Source organism: Xenopus laevis, chromosome 6L (assembly GCF_017654675.1).
Source record: "Xenopus laevis strain J_2021 chromosome 6L, Xenopus_laevis_v10.1, whole genome shotgun sequence".
Lineage (NCBI taxonomy): Eukaryota > Metazoa > Chordata > Amphibia > Anura > Pipidae > Xenopus > Xenopus laevis.
The window spans coordinates 142,190,226-142,206,937 of NC_054381.1; the positions used below are offsets into that span (position 1 = coordinate 142,190,226).

General features: G+C 39.4%; 1 protein-coding gene across 1 annotated transcript in view; it reads left to right on the top strand.

The window, feature by feature from the left end:
* Nucleotides 1–740: 740 nt before the first annotated feature.
* baalc.L (BAALC, MAP3K1 and KLF4 binding L homeolog) overlaps nt 741–16,712 on the top strand; it is a 35,286-nt gene continuing 19,314 nt past the window's right edge. Inside the window, exon 1 of the mRNA XM_018268190.2 lies at nt 741–1,508. Within this exon, the coding sequence (XP_018123679.1) occupies nt 1,316–1,508 (193 nt within the window). The 5' untranslated portion in view covers nt 741–1,315. The remainder of the gene's footprint in view (nt 1,509–16,712) is intronic.

Sequence of the window (16,712 nt, forward strand, 5' to 3'; positions counted from 1 at the left end):
TGTATAAATGAGCCTTAGTGTGTAGAGGGTAAAGGTGCCATAATGGCATATAATATTATGAAGCTTTCATTATTTTAAAGGGGAACTATCGCGAAAATTTAATTTAATATACATTTTATCATACTGAAATAAGAAACTTTCTAAATATCATCAATTAAATATTCTGTATTATTTCTGAAATAATCACGTTTATCTTCACTATTCCTCTCTCAGCATCCTTCATTCTCTCTTCATGCAGCAGTTGGGTGTCAGATGTTCATTGACAGTTAGATCAAATATATCTTATAGGGGGGCTACTTTTGCCTAGAAGATGTATTAGAGCTCACTCCATTAAAATCACCCAAAATCCTGTCTTTCTAAATTCAGGATTTCTGCAAAAGGCAGTTATTTTGTTAGATTTTGTTTGCACTGGAATCAGTTATTTAAATGAGCTCTAATACATCTGCTAGGTAAGGAAGCCCCCCTATGAGATATATTGGATCATTCATCTGACACCCGACTGCTGTATGAAGACAGAATGAAGAGAAACAGATGCTGAGAGAGGAATAGTGAAGATAAACTTGATTATTTCAGAAACAATGCAGAATATTTAATGGATTGTATTTAGAAATCCTATTTCAGTATGATGAAGCTTATATTACATTTTTATTTTCGCCGGGGTTCCCCTTTAAGGAATATGATCATTGCAATTAGAATGTTCCTGCAGCAGTAGCAGCCGCATCCTCCCCACGTGCATGGGTACTAATGAATGCACAGAAAAGCCCCTCTCAGCAGCAGCAGCATCACAGCACAGGGAGCTCCAGAGCCGCCCCCTCCCTCACGTTAGGACTGTGACTCCAGCACAAAGAGCTGCATCATTTCCATGCACGGAGCACAGGATCCCACATCGCCTACTACAGACGTCAGCAGTGTGTGCTGAGCCCTAGCCCACTTCTCTGGCACATACAGATGGGGGTAAGGGGGCAGGTTCCCTGGGACAAGTCTGTGCATGGGGATGAGCTGGGGATATTTAGGGCTTTACTGGGGTTGGAATCATCATCATTGGTAGGGAAGCTGCAGGCAGGTGAGCAGCTTCTGCTTCTCTATCCAGGCATCATTGAAGGGGGGACCTTCCTCTGTGCCTAAGGCTGGTGTTACCTTCCAGCCCGACTGCTTGCCAGAGATCTGATTCTATTGAGATCTGTGCTACCTACTGTGCATCCAGCCCTCTTCTTGTAAGGAGGTCTGGTCTTCCTACTGATCCCTCCCTCATTTCATATTAATTCAACTCTCGGAGTGCCTTGATCCATACAGCTGCTGTATCAGTGAGGAGACTATGGGCTGTGGTGGGAGCAGGGCTGATGCCATTGAGCCCCGGTACTATGAAAGCTGGACTAGAGAGACAGAGTCTACTTGGCTGACTAGTACGGACACTGAGAACCCCCAGGCTGGCTTGGGACACCCCTGTCAGGAGGACCATGGCACTACAGAATCTGGAATACGAGACAAGAGAGGCTCTATCCATCCTGGTGAGACAAGTCACAATGGCAGCCTTTTCTCATCCAATCATCCTTACTTATCCCACAAATCCATTTCTTCTTAAATGTTCTGTTGGGTCCAAAAAAGTCCTGGGTGCTGTGGGCAACCAACTTTATTAGACAACATCATTTCCACATCCATCTCTTCTTCTTCATCATCATCATCATCATGATACACCTGCCAACTGCACCACTCAACTAACTGCCTTTCTATAGACAATAAGCCAAAAGTCAACTCCATACTGTGTACCAACCTTTACCATATATTTGTTCATCTGTGCATGATTAGGATGTGTTATTATGATTACTGATATTCAACCTGTGGGTCCTCCAGCTGTTGTTGAAGGACAACTTCCAGCATCCACCAACTGCAGAAGGCTGCCATTGGATGCCAGAATTAGTCCTTCAACAACTGCTGGATTCTTAAACTTCATATTATGAAATCTTGATGTTTTTGGGGAAGTAGCAAGCCATCCTGTTGTTAAAGAACTTCAACAAGGCACCACTGACAGACAGAGGGTGTCACAGATGTTGGAAGTTGTAGCCTCCAGATGGCCATCCCTTCTCTATGTCTATTATGTGCCTTGGTGATCATTTTTAGGTGTAAATAGATACTTGATTATGTTCTGGCCGAATGTGTACCTTGTTTATGCTACACAGGAGTAAAAAATGGCTACAGTTAGAAAAGTTACTCTTCAATTTTGCCAAAAAGTTGCGTTAAATCATTTTCGATTGGTCCGGTTCCAGCAGGCATATGGACTTTTTGGCACGTGAGTACTTGTAAAATGGAATAAAACAGATACAGACATTAAAAGGTGTGAACTCATGAATATGCAGCACTTCTGCAATCCAGATGGTACTGAAATGCTGGGCACCCTTACTTCTTCCCCAACCACAGTGACGACAAACCCTCCAGAATGGCCCTGCTCCCCTGGCTCCACAGTGGGACTTGTCACATGACTTCTGCTCCTCTGCTTTCTGAAATTAGCAAAAAAGCAAGTCATAGCACCCCCCATCCCTGCTGCACAGCTCTGTATTTCCAGCATTGGTACAGGGGAGCAGGGCTGTTCTCAGGGGTGTCCAGGCTATGGTTGGGTTAAAGGTAGTGGGCCACTGTAGGGGACCCCTGTTTAATATTTGTTTATCATTCACAACCTATGGGCCAGAACTCACGCAGTTTAGAAGGCTCTCCTTAATTTCTTTTAACCCCTGACTGTCCAAAATGTAGAATCTAAAGGGCTCATTTACAATTGCAGGGACTGTACAAAAATGGATGCAAGCCTTGTGACTCAATTCAGACAAGATACATGTCCTAAACACACTTCTTGCGCATGCACATATTTGTGCAATTAAGTAAAACTGTTGATGGAGAAGAACCCTGCAGCTACACTCACCCTAAATGGGACGCTAATTGTGGGCTGCATCAATTGGAACATCTGACTCGGACCTAAACAAAATGGGAAAAAGTAATTTTAATGTAGCGAGTCAAAACGCATGCAATTCCCATTCCAATTGTGTCCAATTCATAAAAAACTGCAGTTGCAGATGTTTTAACACATCAGATGCATTTACACTGGAATTGTGTGCGAGGGGGCAACGGTTAAAAAAAACATAGCAAATTACATGTGAAATTGTATTTTTCAGGCTGGGTTTGTAAATGAGCGCCCCCGATCTCAATACTACATTTGCACATGCAGGCAAAGAAGCATCCGTCCAGTTTGGTAGTTAAAGCATTAATAATGAACGTTATATTGAAACGCAAAATATAAAATAGTAATTACAAAAAGAGTCAGTTCTAAACCAGATTTTGATGATAAAGGTTAAGCTACACTGGCATAGGGCTTGTTCACACTGCAGAATAAAGTTTGATTGCAGTTGGTCTGTTGGAAGGGTACAATCGGATGCAACTGCACAGTCCAACGCACCTTGCATGTGTGTAATGCAGTCAGATGCCAGTACACATTTGGAATGTGTTGAGTATATTTTTCTTTATATAGACAGCCAGGCATAGGGACTTCTGAGTGTATTTATATTTCTACATATGAGTGGGATTTACAACGCTATTTGCCTCAGCTGGAGAACTGTGTATAGACTCCAAAGGAACAGCACCAACTAGTGGTAATAAATACATTGCTCTGTTATATTGATGACATATTTCTGAGCCAAACCAGTCAGAAGTGTTTGTTCTGGTGAACCAAACTGTGATGGAATATTCAATATAAATCAAAGAAGTGTAACTTTTAAACGTGGCCACATGAGTAGCTGAATACTAACTAGCTGAGTATTTTATGCTGCCCATTGCTACCAGTCCAGTAGAACTGCATTTTGTATCCAGAGACCTTTTTGTAGTGAAATTCAGTTTTATATAGCTGTACAGAATCAAGAGATGTCCTGGGACAAACCCTGAGAGATAAATCCCAAACTAAATTCTAGGTTAAGGAAAGGTTAAAAGATGTAATTTCCTGGTTCCTTGTGATGAAAAGTCTCATGATTTTAAGGATTTGGTTTGGCCAGATTCCAAATCCCAAACCAAATCCTGGATTCAGTGCATCCTTAATCTCTTCTATTCTTTATAGTTTACTTGCATTCAATAGACAGCTGGACTATCTCACGCTTCTTCTAATTTGGTGTTATGATTAAAAAATAAAAGTAATTGTAATATTGAAGTGGAAGTGTGTTCCTAAAATTGCTATCTGTGTGGAATACCCTATAGGCTAACCCACTGGGTTTCAAAGCACAGCATGACCAGGATCAATGATCAGTATCACCATAAATACCAAAGAGTTGTGGTCTTTTGTATCTTACTGTGACAAATGGATTAGAGGGGTAACCTGCTTCTGGAAAGGATGCCAGTGCCCGAATTCCCTCAAATACATTTACTCCTTGTCTTGAAATTAGAGTATGAAGAACACGAGAGGAAGCCCTGGATTGACGAAAATCGGTGGGTTTCAATTAGGGTCTCTGATCAGTTTGTATAAAGATAGCTACAGTCCTAGCCATAAAGCATAACAGAACTGCTGCTTTGTGAGAAGAAAGACCCTGTAGACAGTGTTTCTCTAGAAAGTCCTGTTTCTTGGGCCTCCTGGTTTCTCCATGGTTTCTCCATGATTGTTGTTTATGAATCGACACATATTGTTGCTGGTCATCTGCTTTCTCTTTTCTGACCATAATTGAGTTTTCCAATAAATCGGGCCTTCTCATAAAATGTCCAAAATAAAATATTTTCTGTCTGTAGTTATTTGTGCTTCAAGACAAAAGAAAGGCTTGATTTGGTCAAGGATCCTATAAAACATAAAGCCCTGAGGATATAATGAGTGGCCCTCTAGAAAACAAAAATTCAAGGCCATGCTAATAAATATTTAATAAGGCGACTGGCCCCTAGAAAACGAAAACTCAAGTTTCATATTGATCAATATTTATAGAGAAGGCCAGCATCTAGAAAGTATACATCGGATGGACCATCCAAAGGACATGATGATTTAATGAGAAGGCCGGCCCATAGAAAACAGAAATCAGGGAACTGCTGATGAATGTTTAATGTGCGGGCCAGCCCATAGAAAACGTAAATGTGAGGGCCATGCTGATGACTTTAATGAGAGGGTCTGGTTACTAGAAAGCAGAAATCCAAAGCCTTGTTATTAGAAAGCAGAAATATGAGGGCCATGCTGATGAATATTTAATGAGAAGGTCAGTTATTAGAAAGCAGAAATGTGAGGGCCATGCTTGGATATTTAAAGGAGAACTATTGCAAAAAGGAAAATGACTGATTCCAGTACAAACAAAATCTAACAAAATAACTGCCTTTTGCACAAATCCTGCATGTAGAGAGACATGATGTCTGGTGATTTTAATAGAGTGAGCTCTAATACATCTTCTAGGCAAAAGGAGCCCCCCTATAAGATGTATTGGATCATTCATCTGACACCCAACTCCTGCATGAAGACAGAGTGAGGAGAAACAGATGCTGAGAGAGGAATAATGAATATGAACTTGATTATTTCAGAAACGGTACAGAAATATTTAATTGATTGTATTTAGAAAATTTCTTTTTTCAGTATGTTGAAGCTAATATTACATTTTCATTTTCGCGATAGTTCCCCTTTAATGAGAGTAGAATGCAGGAATGTGAGGGCCATGCTGATGGATATTTAATGAAAGCGTCTGTTACTAGAAAGCAGAAATCAGAGAGACCTCCTGATGAATATTTAATGAGAAGGCCGGCCCCCCAAAAAAAACAGAAATCCAAAGGGCCATGCTCATGAATATATAATAAGAGGGTCAGTTACGAGAAAGCAGAAAAAAGAAGACCTTGATGATCAATATTTAATGAGAGGAGCTGTCAACAGAACTCAAACAGGTTCTGCTAATGAAAGGGTTGTTGGAGCAACTGGAACTGAAATGGTTCTGTTAATATATATTAAAAGAGAAACTACAACTAGAATTCAGAGGGCCTGATTACTAAAAATGTTAATAGATTGAGAGGGGACTAGTTTAGAAGACCGTGTTAATAAAAGCTGATGAGCAATACTTTATATTCATTATTTATATTATACTGTGCCTATTCTTCCCTTAGAGCATCCACACCATTTTACATGTACAGTAAAACATTTTCTGGATTTATTGATCTTTAAACTCTTCGACCTGAAGGCTGTAAAGTGACATGTGATAAGTAAAGATTAATTGACTCTTCTCACTCTTTGGAAGTCTATTGAAGCAAATGGTGAATAAACCGAACCCACTGAGTGTTGGATATAGACATTAGAATCCCAAATTACCATTGTGCACTGTGATCAATATTCAGACATCCCACGAGAGCGCGTGTTCCTGTAGGTACCTGTAGGAAATGCACAGCTCGAGAATCCCTTTCCTCATTACGTGAATATTTTCCTGAGCTTGTGGTGTATTGTTAGCGTGATTTACTTTCATCTTCTGTATAATTGGTGGAATATATCTGCATGTCACTTTTCATGCCTCCGTCAGTCTGATTAGTCACGGCATTAATGATTTATGGGGCTGAAAAAAAAGGAGCTGATCTGATGCATGTTCATAGCCAGTGGCGTAACTAGATGTTACTCGGCCCCACATAAAATTAGTTTTAGGGCCCCCAACATATCCAGAGGTTGTGCTGTTTTACTAATATATGTTGAAATTGCTCTTTACTTGGTCCTCATGGGGTCCCCTGTACCTTCTGGGCCCCCTGTAGCCGCAGGGTCTGCTTTCTCTGTAGTTTCACCCCTGTTCATAGCCATGTTTGTTCAAATTTTGTCCAACTCTTTGGGGTGTCTTCTATATATATATCCCTGAACCCCTGAGACATGCCCTGGGAGGACCATAGCTACTTAAAGAGGTGGTTCATCAACTTTAAGTATGTTCCTAGCAACTTTGCTATTGATCTTCATTATTTATATTTTATAGTTTTTGAGATATTTGCTGCTCTTTTTTGCCTCTTTCCAGCTTTCAAATTTCAAAAAACAAATCCTCATAAGGTTACAAATTATTGTTTTACTACTTTTTTTTTTAACACATCTATTCAGATCCACTATAGGTGTTCCATTTTCTTATTCAAATCAATGCAAGGTTGCTTTGGTAATTTAGACGCTAGCAACCAGGTTGCTGAAATTGCATCATATATCTCTGTGAAGATTCATCCAGGTCATGGTATATCTGTAGAATTAAGTCAAATCAACTGGACTTGCTGTGTTTTTTTCCTTGAAGACGTTTCACCAGTCATCCAACTGGCTTTCTCAATTCAGAAGAACTTGTACATAGTCATTCTGAATTGAGAAAGCCAGTTGGATGGCTGGTGAAACGTCTTCAAGGAAAAATTACACAGCAAGTCCAGTTGATTTGACTTATTTCTACAGATGCATCACATATCCTCCTACCTGATCAATGAGCCCTTTAACTTTTTTTTTAATTGAAATACTTACTTTCATTTCAAATCTGTATATTTATTGCTTGAGTGGAATGAACTTGTTTATACATATCTGTTATCCAGAATGCTTGGGTCCTGGGGTTTTCCAGATAAGGGATATTTCTGTAATTTAGATCTCCATACCTTAAGTTTACTAACAAATCATTTAAACATGAATTAAACCTAATACTACTGTTATTATATCTTAGCTGGGATCAAGTACAAGGTTCCATTTTAGTATTACAATGAAAAATCATTTTTCTTAGAGCTTTCTGGATAATGGGTTTCCAGATAACTGATCCTACACCTGTACACCTGTATACCTATTTCACGTTTCTCCTTTAAGAATCTCATCTTAGTACAGGTATGGGATCCATTATCTGGAAACCCATTATCTAGAAAGTTACTAATTACAGAATGGCCCAGAGACTCCATTTTATCCAAATAATATAAATTTTTAAAAATGTTTTTTTTTTCTCTGTAATAAAACAGTACCTTGTACTGGATCCAAACTAAGATATAATTAATCCTTATTGGAGGTAAAACCAGCCTATTGGTTTTTTTTTTAATGTTTACATAATTTTCTAGTAGACTTAAAGATCTTAAAGATCTTTTAAGATTTAAAGATCCAAATTAAGGAAAGATCTGTTATCCGGAAAACCTCAGGTCCTGAGCATGCTGGATAACAGGTTCCAAACCTGTAAAATACTATTCTCTTCATTATTTGCCTTCCAACATGAGCCTGTTCTTAAAATTACTGCCAATTTAGTTACTGCCTAAACAAATTATTTTTAATAAATTCACTTTACAGGCCACTTACCTGATTATCAGTATAAGGATTTATATTGCCTTTGTGCTCTATGCCTTACACCAACCTCTAGAGATCCATTGCTAGCCAATACCCCCTCAAACTGACGTCACAATGACGAGTGAGGTCAGCAGTAGAATGGAAGAAAATACCATTTATATCGAGCTTAATGCCGACAGAAATACAGTAGCTCAAAGGCACACGATAGGTCACGAGTGCACATTACATAAATTGGCCGATGGCTTATTTTTTGCACGATTTCACAATAAAGACGGTTTTAGGGTTAGTGAAAATACACCCAATCCCTGACTTCTGATCAGCCTGTTTAAATTGTATTTTTCCCTGTAGGTCAATAGGAACGTATGGTTGGCTTTCATGCATTTAGAGAATTGTAATACATCTCTCCATGCTGTTCTAAACATTTGGGATCAGTTTGTTAAACAATAATTCAGTGTAAAGGTGGCCGTACATGTAGAGATCCACTCGTTTGGCGATTTTGCCAAAAGAGCGGATCTCTCCCCGATGTGCCCACATTGAGGTGGGCGATAATGGGCGGATCCGATCGTGAGCCCTAGGGCCCAATGATTTTATAATAATGCAGCCAATACAGGCAGTCAGATCGTGGGACTGCAACGGAAAGATGCAGCCACGATCTGACTGGATTTTTAGGCCAGATATCAATTGTGGAAGCCCGTTGGAGGGCCCCACACATGGGCCAATAAGCTCCTGACTCAGCCTGTCAGCATCTTTTATCGGCCAGTGTATGGCCAGCTTTAGAGGCAGTGGTACCGTTGATTTTATATTTGGGGAGGACAAGTCCCACATTCAAATGTAAAAAGAGTTGGGGAGCAACACAAGCATGAAAATAGTTGAAGGGGTGCCAAATAAGGGCTGTGATTGGCTATTTGGTAGCCCCTATGAGGACTGGTACAACTGGGGCAGATGTGGGTGCTGGAGACATTGTTCTTTCCATCCTGTCTGAGCTGCACTATGTGCGCTATTTGGAGAAGCAGCACTATTCCTTTAATCCATCATTATGGAGAGGTTTCATCTTCTAACCTTGTGTTTCAAGTTCTTATCTGAGTTGTGTTTCTGTTGGTTTGTCTGGAAATGTATCTTGTGTCCATGTGAGTGTTGGATACTGCTCTGTGTGTTTCCTTCCCAAGCTGTTTCCATATGCACCTTTATTTCAGAGCATCATCAGTTGGATACTTGGTCAGAAGTCATCTATTGCTTTACTATTAATTCTTTATTTGTTACTTTGAAGAGTCCCAGGCACTTTTTTGGGTGGGGGGGTGGGTTTAGGGAGAGGGTGTGGTTTGGTGATAAACCAAGAGAACATTTATGGACTTGGACTTGCGTGGTTTGCTATGGGAGGGGTGGATTGGAAGCCATTATGGACAAAGGAATGGACTTTGAGAAATGGCTCTCCTCTAATGGGAGGATGTAGCTGGGTTTGGTGAAGGTTTCATCACGACCGTATGAATCTAGGAGATAAGTCTGAATAATTAGTTTTCTGTTTGTTTTGTTTTGTTAGTTATCTGTCATTCTGTTTGTTATTTTCATGTTCCGTTTTATTTCTAAATAAAGAAAAATCCCTATGAGGACTCACAGCCTACAGGAGACTCTGTTTGGCTGTACATCTCTTTTTTATGTAACCAAATCTTGCCTCCAAGCCTAAAATTCTAAATACAGTAAGCTCCTGCTCTGAGGCCACTGGGAGCAACATCCAAGGAGTTGGTGAGTAATATGGGGATCACTGCCTTAACATATATGATAGAGTTTCATGAAAACGAAACTGAGCCACCTATAAATCTTAACCGAGTTTGACGCCTATTTGCCTGTGAATGGGACCAAAATAATGGTCTAATTGATCAATATGACATTGGGGCTCTCATTGGCCAATTGGGAAATCTCCAAAATTCATCAGGCTAGGGTTGTGAATGCTGTCTTATTTTGGATCTTCAAAGGTCCTCCTTGACCCAGGAGCCAAACGATTGTGTCGTCTTGATTTGGCAAGTTCCAAAGGTCGATACAGTGGGAAAAGATGCCTTTATTCTTGATCCCCCATATGATTGGTTCTTTCTATGTTGGTCTTGTTTTGTTTCATGTGCCTTCTTTAACGGTGTACTAGTATGGGATAAATTAGATAAATCAGGATCTTTTCTCAGATAAGGTTCGCCACTACACCTAAAATCTACTACAGGTATGGGATCTGTTATCCAGAATGCTCGGGACCTGGGGTTTTACAGATAACGGATCTTTCCGTAATTTGGATCTTCATCATTTAAGTCTACTAGAAAATCATATAAACATTGAATAAACCCAATAGGCTGGTTTTGCTTCCAATAAGGATTAATTATATCTATGATATCCAAAAAGATCTGAGTTATGGAAAGGCCATCACCTATAGACTACATGTTCATGAAATAATTCACATTTTTCAAAATGATTTCCTTTTTCTCTGTAATAAATACAGGCATAGGATCCATTATCAGGAAACCCATTATCCAGAAAGCTCTGAATTACAGGAAGACCATCACCAATAGACTCCATTTTAATAAAATAATTCAACATTTTAGAACATATTTCCTTTTTCTCTGTTATAACAAAACAGTACCTTGATGAATGCTTATTGGTGGGGAAACAATCATTTTGGGTTTATTTAATGTTTAAATGATTTTTTAAAGGAGAAGGAAAGCTACAGAGGCATTTTATTGCCATTATATTAGCTGCAATAGTGCAAACTAGAATGCTATATTTATTCTGTAGAATGTTTTACCATACCTGAGTAAAAAGCTCTAGAAGCTCACTCTGTTTGTTTAGGATAGCAGCTGCAGTATTAGCTTGGTGTGACATCACTTCCTGCCTGAGTCTCTCCCTGCTCACTTATAGCTCTGGGCTCAGATTACAACAGTGAAAGGGGGGGGGGGGAAGAGGAGCAAACTGAGCATGCTCAAGCCCTATCCCTGGAGGTTTAAGCTGAAAACAGGAAGTCTGATACAGAAGCCCATGTGTACACAATAGAAGGAAAGAAATGCTGTGTTTCTTTTGACATAGGACTCAGAGCAGGATTATTTTCAGGGTTTACTGGTATATTTAGGTGGACCTTTCTGATAAGGCTTGCTTTAAGGTATGAAGCTCCAAATTACAGAAAGACCTCTTATCTGGAAAACCCCAGGTCCCGAGCATTCTGGTTAGCAGGTCCCATACCTGTACCTTGTACTTGATTCTAAGCTGCACAAATCCATATTATTCTCAGTGATTCAAATGTAATATTAAGTGAGAAGTCATAATTGAAATAATAATAATATCATAATCATTGATGCACAAACTCCTAATCCTAACAAACAAATACAGAAAATAGTGATATAATATTTTAGCTTTGGCCTTTATCACATAATTATTATAATAAAGAAAATGGAACACATAAAATATATTTCTACTCCTAGATGTTTAGAGAAACCTCATTCTATATGTGGGCTGTTGTTTCCCATATGGCTGCTGAGATTCCGTATTGTTTTTTTCCTCCTGGTGTTGGCGAATTGCTGGGAAAACCAAGGAGAAGAATTCCTGGCTGTTATTTTCTAATGGCTGCTCTGTGGCTGCTTTTTATTCCAGTCAGGTGGAGCGGCAGGAGACCTCGGGAATTTCTCCCTTACTGTAATTCAAGCAGCGCAGGCTTTGCAGAGCTTTTCTTTTGTGTTTGATTTCAGACACATTCTCTGGCATTCACAAGGAGGCATTACTGGAGCCACAGGCCTCGCCCCATAAGAACCCAGTATTAGGGATATTGCTGAGGGGGGAATGGTAGTTTGTAATAACGTAATAACTTGAGCATGTGATTTTATTTGCTGGCATTATCTCTTTAGAATGGATTACGTTCTCTTTCCTCATGACTCAAGTGCCAGAGAGATAACTGTGACTTGAATATTTATGTTTTTCTGTTTATCCAACCGGCCGACTAAATTAATATTACACACACGTCGGCTTGTGCCGCTGCCACAGCTTTAATATTAACGCTCGCCTTCCTGCGATAACTCTTTTTATTAACCTTGCTAAAGATTCTGGTTTATGCATTCAGAAAATTTACTTTTATCCTGAAAAACAGAGGGAAGCTAAATTCCCTAAGGAAATGTATAGTCCAGGGCAAGTTGACTTTATGAAGACTGCTGGGGTGAGATTAATAGGGGGTGTATAAAGGTCCTTTAGTGGGGGAGGAGGGATGGATTTTTTACCCATTTTGCAAAACCACAGAAGAAAACTAAATTAACTTGCTCTTCATTTTAGCTCATTCCAAGGCACAAAATAGGGTAGGACAGTGATTCCCAAACGAGCTCAGCCTGAAAAACAGTTACGATGAGATCTGAGGATGAAAAACCCTGCAAATATCTGAAAGCCAAGTTTGAGGTCAGTTAGGGTGGGATTTGGTCCAAAAATGTATTTACCGTCATAAATATTCTGGAAACTACAGCTGATACATAAATCTTGGTATGAGCCTTGAGCAACTGTTGGACCACTAACAAGGGTGATAACTATGCAGGTGACAAATAAAGAATCTTGAATCTAGAAAACATCATGAAAGGGAAAGCGATATACTTATTTATATTTGTCTTTTAGATACAATCCATCCAGCAAAGTAACTGTATATGAGTGCATGGGAATCATTGTCCAGCACTATACTAGCAGATAAGAACTGGGCCAATATTCAGACTTTACCACAAGATCACAGTCTCTTGGTTTTAATGGTTACAGTTCTGCTAAACTCCCCAAATACTTGTTAGCAGTCCTGACTTATTAAGGGACATCTGTGTCTAACATACAGCAAACCATGCAAATGTGATATATGAATCCTGCCAGGAAAGGGCATGACACTAATTTGCAAAGAAATGTAATATAAATTGAGATGGAGATGTTGCCAGATGAGAACTTGTTTACATGAGTGCAGCCCCAGTATTACTGGGAACTGTAAATTTGTAGGGAAATGATTATTATTATTCTTCTGCACTTGCTATTTTATAAATATGAATTTTAATAAAGTGCATGAGACAGGCATGTCAAACCCACAGGGACACACTGAGTTGCACTGATTGCATTTGAGTTTAGACGGACAGATTTAATTTGTAGATTTGGGCCCTTTAGACATATTCAGCAGTTTACCTGCCTGTGTATGGGGACCTCTGACGGGCCCACTCAACCAATATCTGGCCAAAAATTGAGCCACCTGAAATTGAACCTTCTTGCTTAGGTGAAAGCTTGGGATACTCATTAAAATATCTTTTTCTAACAGAAGACTACACTGCCTTCATTAACTAGGAGCAAAAACATACTGGAATAATACAAAAAATATATTCATTTCGAATGTACAGTTCTGTCTCCATATTCTCACTTCTCATTATTGCCTTGGAAACATCTTTCTACCCTTTTTTAATCAGGCACGCTGGGAGTTATACCATAGTTCTGTAGAGCCGCAGAAGATGGAATTCAGCAGTTTGTTATTCACAGCGTGTGGTTTTGAAGAACTGAAAAAGGTAGTGTTTTGAGGCAAACGTATCAAATTGGCATTTCAGTTCCCCTTTAATAGAAGATAGATGTTGATTTTCAGTATTATTTCTCATTGGAGTTTTTGCCAGGATCAAGCTAAAGCCATTAAGTGAGCTGAATCAATACGGTGCACCATCACTCCCGGCAACCTTTATCAAAGTGCCATTTGGAACACTTATCCCTGAGATAACTGCCATGGTCAGGGACCTTCCAGCAAACAGCTGGACCTGAAATAAATCAACAAATATGCCGTGACAGAAGTTGGGAATCTATCATTTGTTCTGATATAATTCCTAGGTAAATATATGACATCGTTTGCACAGGTCAGGGTGATAATAAAGGCCACGGAGTGGGTATAGCTGAGTTCAGCCTTCCTTTGAGTGTGTTTGTGAATGTAATTGACTCTTGAATTAATGTAGCAGGTCAGTTCCCCACCAGGTCTGTGAGCTGACTTCGGCTACATTGTTTCAGGAGTCAGAGCCAGCAGCACAGAGAATATAAAAGGACAGGCAGACTCTGTTTTTTCCTATGTTGGGAAGTTGTTCAGAATGATATTTTGTTGGGGTGGAGATTCTTTTATAATAAATAATAAAGCAAGAGGGATTATAGAAGTGCTTAACCTACATCTTTGCATTGTGTGTGCAGATTCCAGTTATAAAAGATTAGAGCATTACTCAGAACCAATTAACAGCAAATTTAGTACAGAAGCTCAGAATCTTACCCAGGCATGTACAACTGCAGCTTCCATAAACGTTGAGTTGTGCAGGAAAACATTGCATTAATTGCGACGTGGGTTCTGTTTTTCTGCCTCTGTTACTGGAACCTGAATGTGAGGTGGGTCATAAAGGTTCTGAGAGAGAGATAGATTGAGAGAGAGAGAGAGAGAGAGAGAGAGAGAGATAGATTGAGAGAGAGAGAGAGAGAGAGAGAGAGAGAGAGAGAGAGAGAGAGAGAGAGAGAGAGAGCGAGAGTGAGTTCTGGGTCTGCCGAGAACCAGAGCTTTTCAAAGCTTTATGGGAATCATCAAGTTGGGTTAAAGGGGTGAGGTGCGGCTGTTGCGGTTGCTCTTGCTGATGTGAATTGGGAAAAGGGATGATTTGGGATTCTGAGATGAACAGAAGCAGCCATCAGAGATGGAAGGAGGGGAATGGAAAGATGTTCTCGGTAATACAAGATGAGATATGAGTACTGCAAAGGAACATGTGCTGCTCTCAACTTCTGTAATATCTGTATTATTATTATCTTCTCTTCTGTCCCAGTGGAGCTTACAGTCTAATGTACCAAAAAAAAGGAATGATCTAACTTCAGATATATAAAATTGACTAAAAGGAGGGGATCTGACTTCCGTCAGTATTTAATTTTGTATAGGAGAAAAGAAGAAAAAAAGAAGAAACTTTTCTTCTTTTCTCCTATACAAAGTCTAATGTACCATCACACTAGTGTCAGTTTTATCAGGAGCCAATTAAACTACCTATATGATTTTGAAGTGTGGGAGGAAATCAGTGTACCTGTATGAAACCCACACAAACACAGAGAGAACATACAAATTCATTGCCCTGCCTGGAATTGAGCCAGGACTCAGCGATGCTACCTACTGTGTATATGATGTATAATTACACCAGCAAAACCGATTTGCTAGCTGCCATTATATATTTTCGATCTAGATTTATTTTTGATATTATATACAAGGATCACATTTATAATGGTCATAATATTGTAAAATATAAGGATATTATATGTTACCGAGGAGTTCCATGACCATATAAAAGCAGGAGGCCGGAGGCATGGAACTCCAAGGTGACCTCTAATATCCTCATATTTTGCAACAGGGGGTCATTTTTTTTATTATAATACACAAGTTTCAGTGAGTCATGTGACAGAAATGACATCACTAAAATCAGATTATACCGGATTACATCACTAAGCACCGTTTATAAGGCTATAATTTACAGAATATTCATGGCTTTTGTGTATTATATAGTGAATAAAGTACCCCCTCTTGTAAAATATAAGGATATTATAAGTTACCAAGGAGTTTCATGACCATATAAAAACACGAGGCCGAAGGCCGAGTGTTTTTATACAGGTCATGGAACTCCGAGGTAACTTATAATATCCTCATATTTTACAACTGGGGGTACTTTATTAATTATAATACACAAATTTTAGTGAGTCATGTGACAGAAATTACATCACTACTCACCGTTTATAACTGATGACATCACTACTCACCGTTTATAAGGATATAATTTACAAGATATTCATGGCTTTTGTGTATTATAGCCATATAATTCCAGAGATAGCCAACAATAAATACACATTCACCCTAATAACCCCCCTTTGCACAAGGTTGGCCCCACAGTTAACCACACATGCCTAAAGTAAAGATATATAACCATCTCCCCCAAAGCTGTTGCTGCTGGGATTCTGAAGTTGTCTATACTATTTTTTTTATGGATCTTATCAACTTTAAATTTGAGAGTTGTTATATTTTACTACCTATCTATCCTGGAGAATACAAATTCTGGCCAATCAAATACGACATAAGCCAATTAAAAAGTGACTGTACTAACCAAATTATTATAAACATGCCGAACCATGTGTAGGTGGATTGCCAGCCTATGGTGTACTATAGCGTTAGGGCCGTCCCACCCCAGGGGGCCCAGCAGGGATGTAGAGAGTGGTCTCCTACACTTGTCTAGTACATTCTGAGGAAGAATTCAGTAATCTGGGGATTTAATAAAGGCACTTGGTGATTCTCTATGATTGGGATTTGATATTCCTATAGGGGTCAGCTGAGGTCGCTGGGAATTAATTGCTAACAGTATTTGGATGGCAACTCCTGATACAGTTAATTTCTGACGGATGGACGCTCTGTACTTGGTGCCGGGTGCCTGATTACTGGATCACAGAGCTGCCATGTAGTTAT